Source organism: Phocoena sinus, chromosome 3 (assembly GCF_008692025.1).
Source record: "Phocoena sinus isolate mPhoSin1 chromosome 3, mPhoSin1.pri, whole genome shotgun sequence".
Lineage (NCBI taxonomy): Eukaryota > Metazoa > Chordata > Mammalia > Artiodactyla > Phocoenidae > Phocoena > Phocoena sinus.
The window spans coordinates 137017900-137026277 of NC_045765.1; the positions used below are offsets into that span (position 1 = coordinate 137017900).

The 8378-nt window shown below is 35.3% G+C and overlaps 1 protein-coding gene across 1 annotated transcript in view; it reads left to right on the top strand.

Moving 5' to 3' along the window:
• The window catches only part of FGF10 (fibroblast growth factor 10), an 81060-nt gene extending 73397 nt beyond the window's left edge, over nucleotides 1–7663 (top strand). Inside the window, exons 2-3 of the mRNA XM_032627371.1 lie at nucleotides 2133–2236; nucleotides 6662–7663. Of these exons, the coding sequence (XP_032483262.1) occupies nucleotides 2133–2236; nucleotides 6662–6859 (302 nt within the window). The 3' untranslated portion in view covers nucleotides 6860–7663. The remainder of the gene's footprint in view (nucleotides 1–2132; nucleotides 2237–6661) is intronic.
• Nucleotides 7664–8378: the final 715 nt, after the last annotated feature.

An 8378-nucleotide genomic window follows, 5' to 3' on the forward strand; every position in this document is an offset into this window, starting at 1 on the left:
CCTCGATGAGTCATTACGTCAGTTGGTTTTCTAGCAGAATTCCCTTGTGTAAATGGGAAAGAAGCGGGAGATATGATGGAGAGGCAAAATAGTCAGAGATGGAGAGCAAAATAGTCTGAAAGTGAGAGGCTTAGGTGTTGGGTCCCTCATTATAGACCTATGTCACTTTATCACCTTGTGAGTTACAAAACCTCAGTATCATCCATTTTTTCATCTGTAATTGAGAATAATCATACCTCCTTAGATGACTGTCAGGAGAATTAAAGAAATAAAGTACAAGAAAGTACTTTTTAAAATGCGCAAATAAATGTGTGTATGTGTTTGTACCTTGAGGGCAACTACCAGTATAAGGAAAAGGGATGTTTAAAATACAGATACTGATTCAATATCTTGTAATAACCTATAACTGAAAAGAATCTGAAAAAGAACATATACACAGACACAGACACACAGACATACATATAATTGAATCACTTTGCTGTATACCTGAAACTAACACAACATTGTAAATCAACTATACTCCAATAAAACAAAACAAAAAAATACAGATACTGTCTCCCTCACTCTTCACAATCTTTCCTTGTTTAAGCTTGCCAAATGAGATCTGTTTCAATCTATTAATGAGGAGGTATGCTGTGTTAGGTCGCAGGCTTCCTGTAGAATATAAGAACAGAACGTTCTATGGCATGTAGTTCTGGCACAAGTCTCTCTAGTGATGTCAGCTTTGCTTTGGGGGCATGAAAGCATTTCTATTGACCATGACGTGGCTTGTTAACCTGTGAAGAAAGGAAAGAAGGTGTCCATGTCTTAAGAACAAGACACTCTTTCCCTCTAGGAAGAGTATAAACATAATTTGTGGACCACATTTAGGATGGTGTTTTTTATGATAGTAAGTACAGGATAAACGATAGCATATATTGGCTTTCAGATTTTATGGGCTAAGCCAGTGGGAATTTGTATGTTCTGTTCAGGATTTACACAGCTTGTTGAAGAAGAAGCTTCAAACTCTATAACTGTTGGAGGAAAACTTTCCTCTCATAATAATTAAGGAGGCAGTAAGCTCTAGGCAATTTCTAATTATTTTATATGTACTATCTCATTTAATCATCACAAAACTAGAAGGGAGATACTAATATGCTGCTCATTTTGCAAATGAAATTGAGACATAAGCAGTTCGGTGACTTCTCCTGTGGTCATTCACTACTAAATGCAAAGCCAGGATTCAAATTCAGTCTGGATTCAGAACTTTGCTAATCACAGTGCTACTTCTCTGCCCTGAGAAAGCTTTCCCAAGGGTTTAAAACTAAGAAGTACGTTTAGGACCTGAGGTCTCCTTAACCTAAACTAGGTGGGCATTTTAAGTAGATAGTTCACCTACCAACTTTTCAGAGAAAATTATCTTTAGATGCACCAACCAAAACTTGTCTATTAGGGGAAAAGATCTCTTGTTTATCAGTTCCTAATTCCCTTAGTTTTTCATTCTTTCTAGGAAACAAGAAACTAAAACTTCAAAAAATACTAATGGATTTTCTCCCAACCCAGAGTAGTGACTCTGCTATTTTAAAGACAATGTGTATATTGGGATTAGTCTCCCAGTATTTCAGAATGTCAACACATTTGCCAAAAATAAATTTATCAGTTAAATGTAGCCAAGAGATTTAGTTTATCTAAAAGTCCTACAAAGAAGAAACAGTTTACCACTGTTTTTACAGGTTGAAGTAAATCTGACATATTATTGACATATGCTATAGGTTTAATTTAATACCATAGTACAGATGTGTGCTCTGATAAGTTTTTGTGAAACCTAGGTTAAGATGAGCAGAGCTGTTTCAATATTTATGGGGCTGAAAATGCAGAGTTAGCAAAGGAAGCATTTTAATTAACACGATATTTTCCCCTATATGCGCAGAGTAAAATGCAAGGGAATTCATTTAAAGACTTACTATTTTTTTCCATATTGGTGCTGTGTTTTTAGTCACAGTGGAAAAGGTTGGGGTTTTTTTCCCCCAATTATTTTAGATTTTGATTTTGGAGGCATCAAAAAATAAACCATAATTTCTTCTGATTTTTCTTTCTTTCAACTAAATTTATGTGACTCTTTAAGTTTAGCCTTTTTGAATTGTATATTTTAGGTATCTTGGAGATAACTTCAGTGGAAATTGGAGTTGTTGCCGTCAAAGCCATTAACAGCAACTATTATTTAGCCATGAACAAGAAGGGGAAACTCTATGGCTCAGTAAGTATTCTACTTTTATTTGAAAAGTCCACTTCAGTAAATTATTACCACAGTTTTGCAATGTTTCCCCCAGACATTAAATAGTTTTGTTATCATTCTATTGCTAGTAAATAGAACCACAGAGGGCTGGTCACCAGCGTTTCAGGGGCTGGCAAGGCAGCTCTTCCAACTCTGTAATCCCCTCTGTTGTTCACCCATTAGTCTACCATGCAGACTGTTGCTGGCATTCATCAGTCAGTGCTCTGAATGCTAATATTCTGAATGCTCTGAGCTAACCAGTCAGACTCTCACGGAAGCATCTGGTCAGATTGTCATGGTTGCTGCAGACAACTTGGGGAAGAATCACTGAAAACAAAGATCTTGGATTGAGTAGAAAACCACATACTCTGTGTGTATGTGTTATAGCTGAAGATAAAACGAGGACATGGGTGTTTTGTATTCCGTTAAAATCTGAAATGGGGAGACACATCAGTAAATTCAACATTTTCTGTGCTGTTCAATCAACTCCAGAATTTTATTTACCTAAACAATAATGATTAATTCAGTTACGGAGCTGGTACCCAGCCAGCGCTTTGAGTACATACATCCCTGTGTTCCATAGCAAGTATCAGGGAATATCACTTTAAAATGTGTAAATAAACCTATTGTGTTGATTAGTATAAGGATGATTGCAGTGCCTGCCTCGGGCCAGCAGCTTTCAAACTTAAGTAAGTGTCAGAATCACTCAGTGGATTTGTTAAAACACACTCCCAGATTTTCTGATTCAGTTAAATCTGTAAGACTTTGCATTTCTAACAAGGTCCCAGGTTTCCCTAATGCTCCTGGTATGGTACCCACAATGTGAGAGTCACTGGAAATTGATTCCATCGTTGGTCTGGACATACAACAGCCTTGTATTTCATTCATATCAGATCCACTTATAATTGGGGAGTCAGGCATACCTTGGGTGAGCCTCTTTGATCAGGATAAATGCTTTTTGGGTGAAGCGGTCAGAAAATTTTTAGTTAAATTTTTCCATTATAGGTAGCTCTACTAATGAGCCTAGAAGAGTAATGGACCATTTTAAAAAGTGCTTCCGTTTGGGAGTTCACAGCATAACCACTCTGGAGACATTTTTTTGTTTTTCTTTTCAATAAACATGCCGAGGTCCCTTCCCTCCCTAATTCTTATATAAGAATTACTGAGAAAAAAAAAAAAAAAAAAAAAAAAAAGAATTACTGAGTAAAAGGTCCGGGCACATATTCTTTGAAGAGATACTGATGCATAGTCAAAACCAATGCTTTAAAGTAAAACCTAATTTACCCATAAAATAACCTAAGAAGATTTATTACTCTTTTGACAATGCTTCCTATGTAATTTAACATACCAAATGAACATAATTAGTTTAAAATCTCTCTTTGGGATGTTTCAGGGGCCCTTTGAAGCATCCCAAAGTTAGCAAAAAAAAATAAAAAATAAAGTAAAACCTAATAAAAATTTAGATTAAGAGAGAAAATATAGAAGTTTTAATTGCAATAAAAGATTGAAAAATTTTTAATTGATAAAGTATATTTCTTTAAAAAGGTGACATCAAGGAAAAATGGATAGCTCTCAAGTGAACTGTCATAAAAATATTTAATACTTTTCCTTCCATTCCCCCACTTTTTTCTTCTATCCCAACACAGCTCACACAGTGTGCCTATGCTTCTTCTTGAGCTCTAAGGCCTATGGATTATTTCATTCTCTCTCTATTTCTTATGTAGATGCTCATTTGCTTTCTATCACATCATACCATTTTAATGATCTACAATGGCATTTATCAGATATTTCTCTCAATAATGTGTCTGTTGTTGACTGTCTTCTCCCCGTAGATTGTTGACTTCAAGAGGACAGGGTTTGCCTTGTCCCACATGATTTCTTCAGCATGGAATAGCTCAATGCATTAACGTAACTACCTTTCCAAGTAGCTCAGCCCATAATAGCCGATGCATTCCACTTTCAGCCTGTCTCAGAGAGAAGCTCATTCTCTAACCATAGTGTACTGTTATTATAATTTTGCATTACCACCAGGAAGAGTAAAGAAGTATGGCTTGTTCAAAATTAAATTAAAAATCTACTCAAATTCAGTGCCCTATTCAGGGCAGGATAGGACTAGGAACTTTGCATTTAAAGGGTATATCAAAAAAAAAAAATTCATGAGTACACATCCTATATATTCTGTATATCAGGTGACATACTCTTGTAATTCCTATCTTTTTTTTTTTCAGATAATTTCCATTGATTCCATAGCCTTCTTGAAAATAGCAATTAGGCAAAAACCCAGAGGGGTTGATTAAACTAACACTATATATTCTAGTCTCTTGACTATTTTCCTTGATTCCCTTTTGGGAAACTTATCTCTCTTAGATTTTCATTATTCATCCTCTGAGCAATGTGTCTATTGTATACTGAGTTTTCTCCTGACAGATGGAATTAAGTAAATAGATTATAAAACTGAAGTATAGAGGACAAGCCCTTGTAGGGCATGGTTTAAAAACCAAAGAAATTTCCCTGGTATTCTGAGGAAATCCAAAACCTTTTTCTAAACTACCAAAACCCTACTTTTGAGATCTTGCTCTAGCCTAGATTTTTTTTTTAGACTTTAATATTTATGATTCACCTAAATGCTGTAAACAATAGATTCCTAGGTCTCCTCCAGAGATTCTGATACAAAAATTTGACCAATGGTCTAAGTATTCAAAATACCTGAGATGAGGCGTCTGATACAGGTGTAATTCACTTTCAGAGACATTGTTCTATAAATTAATTTTCGGGAGGAAAAATAATTTAGCATCCATTCCTACTTTTTTATACATAGCTCCATTTCAAATATAAAATCAGCTAAAATAACCTCAATCCTTCTGTACTCTCTAAAATACGCCATCTTTATTGAAAAAATACAATTATTCATGTAAAAAAAACCCTCTCTGCTTTGAAAACCATACAGTTTTAGACAGACTAGGATGAATAAATAGAAAAAAATAAACTCAAATTAAGGATTCAAATCTCTTCTAACGCATAATTTTTATTTTAAAATCATTACCTTAAATGATTTACCTTTTCTTCTTACTTTCAACCAAATAAGTCGTTACTTGAACATTACCTTTAAATATTCTTTATAGAAGAGAAGCACAGAGGATAAATAAATTCCAGAAAACAAAGCTTAAACTGGTAACATTAACATAAAATATACCTGTTCATTACAGTTGTGATAATGTTCAAAATTAGGATCTAGCCTGCAGAAACCTGGATATTTAAATATACACACATTCAGGAGTTGGGAATTTAGTCAAAATTTCCAAAAAGTGCGGAGCTGAGAAAAACTGAACTGCCTAGTAGAAGTTTCAGCTGAAAGATGCCTACAATGCCCTTGATTTGCATAGAGAAGATAGACCCAGAAGAGCAAAAGCCCCAATTCCTTAGCTTTTAAACTGCTTTAGTTTGGGTATAAGGGGAAAGGGATATTTCTGAAGTCAGAGTTTTGAGATTAGTGAGGTATCTCCTCTTTGTTATTAACTCCAGAGTGAGAATCTGGATTTCTAAGATGAATGAGTGATCAATCTTTGTCACAAAAGATCCCCTTAAAAAACTTGGCCACTTGAAACAAAGCCAAAGGACTGTGTCTGTAAAGTGGAATTTCCCAGGACCCAAGTCTTCAGGCTTATACAATATAAGCAGTGCTAGTCACCAGATTTATAGTTTCTTTGACATGGAAATTCACAAAGCAAGGTTGTCTCATGTCCTACCGTTCAACTATTCCTAAACCTCAGAGTAAAATTGGTCAAAATTCCAAGTTACGGAAAATTGTAAATAATTTACAAAATTGAGAAATCTGGTATTTGGAAGAGAGGGACATCCCTCACTCCCAGGGCCTCTTGGTTATCTAGAACTATTATGGTTTTGCTTTAAAATCTGCTTTCTTATCAATGTGTGTGTATTTATTGTGGATTTATAGGTAGATAACATTTGGAAACTTGATAAGCCCACTTTTTTCCTGTAATTCTGTTTTTCCCGTGGAACCCCAGTTATTACTCTGAAAAATAGGATTATAACAACATTCTTTATCATTGGCTCATCACGAATATTGTTACTGGAATGCTTGCTTCTTAACAATCATTCTAGGCACTTAAACATGTCATGTTCAATGCACATCAGCTTTTTAAAAGGGGCCCAATATGTGGTTATGATGATAGATTAAAATAAATCACATGCCTTCTAATGTAGAATCTGTTTTGTCTTTTATGAGTTTTACTCTTCTGTTGTTGATGTTTTGTATTAAGTGCACAACTTATGTACAAAGGGCAACAGTAAATAAAACCCAGGAACTGGAGTTCTCTGGATGGTTTGTGTGAAATAGAATCAAGTATCATCACCGTAGGAATAAAAGATTTTGTTTTTCCCTTGCAGAAAGAATTTAACAATGACTGTAAGCTGAAGGAGAGGATTGAGGAAAACGGATACAATACCTATGCATCCTTTAACTGGCAGCACAATGGGAGGCAAATGTATGTGGCATTGAATGGAAAAGGAGCTCCCAGGAGAGGACAGAAAACACGAAGGAAAAACACCTCAGCTCATTTTCTTCCAATGGTGGTACACTCCTAGAGGAAGGCAATGTTTGTGGATGCAGGATAACCAAAGGCTCTTTTACCAGTTGGTAAAAGTTGGTGTTCTTCGTGAAGATAGTAGCTCAAAAGGAAAAGACACATTGCAAGTATCTGCTTGGTTGAAAGAAAGGAAGCCTTTGAAGGTTTTTGTACTCTCTGCTGACATATGATGTTCTCTTAATTAGTTCTGTGTCCTGCTTTGTAATTGAGATATAAGCAGATCAGATGGGATGGAAGTTATTCCTAAGTGAACAATATTGTGGCTGAGTTTTGGGGTTAAGTTTTTGTTTATGTTTTTGTTTTTAACCTCTGAGATAGAACTTAAAGGACAAGGAACAGTCTGTTGAATGATCTTCGGGAAAGTTATTTATGGAATACGAACTCATATCAAAGACTTTCATTGCTCATTCAAGCCTAATGATTCAATGAGCAGTAAGACACGCAAGCATTTACTGGAAAGCACTTGGGTCATATCATATGCACAACCAAAGGAGCTTTGGGCGTGGCATCATGGAAGAATTGGATAGGATTAAAAAATATAAACATGGTAGTGTAAAACTGTTCTAACAAAACAAATAGTATGGTATGCTTGTGCATTCTGCCTTCACCCCTTTCTATTTCTTTCTAAGTTATTTATTTAATAGGATGTTAAATATCTTTTGGGGTTTTAAAGAGTACCCTCATCAGCTGCCCTCTGATTTACCTTTTCTTTTTCTTTAGCACACCACATGCATGTTCATGACAAAGTGTTTTTAAAACTTGGCAAACACTTCAAGAGTAGGAGATAAAATCGAGGAAAGAGTGTGAGTGCCCCATGTGCTATCAGCTGACTTAATCTGCACTTCTGCCATAAGAACCATCAACAATAAATATGACAGTGCTATGGCATGGCTTGAGTGAGAGATGTTTGCCATCATTTAAAACCATACATCACTCCTAAAGCTTCCTTTCCTAAGAAATAGACCAGAAGGCCAAATTCTTCTCTTTCAATACATCAGTGTGTCTCCAAGATATTAAAAGAAGGAAAATTGTTACATACATTTTAGTAGCCTAGCCTCATTATTTACTAATGATTTTTTGGCCATATATCACAGTGGTAAGTGATGAAGAGGCTGTCTGCATATATAAGAATACTTTATAAGTCTCACATAGTGAATCTCCCCCAAAGGAACTATCAAAGAATTTGGTATGAAGTGCAACCCTCCAAGGGGCTTAAACTGAGCAAATATATTCTGGTATATGTATAACCATATACTGCAACCTGTTCAAGCTGTTCAAGCTGTATGATCTAGTCTTTACAAAATCCAATAAAACTTATTTTCTGTAAATTTAAAGAGCTTTGGAAGGTTCCATAATGTAACCTTATTGAAATTCATTTTGTTAGAGCAGGTATAGAAAACAGTACATAAGAGCGTACCAGTCATCATCACATAGTATTCCACTAAATAAATACATAAGCCTTATTTGCAGTGTCTGTAGTGATCTTTAAAAGTGTAGAAAAATACTATTTGCTCTAA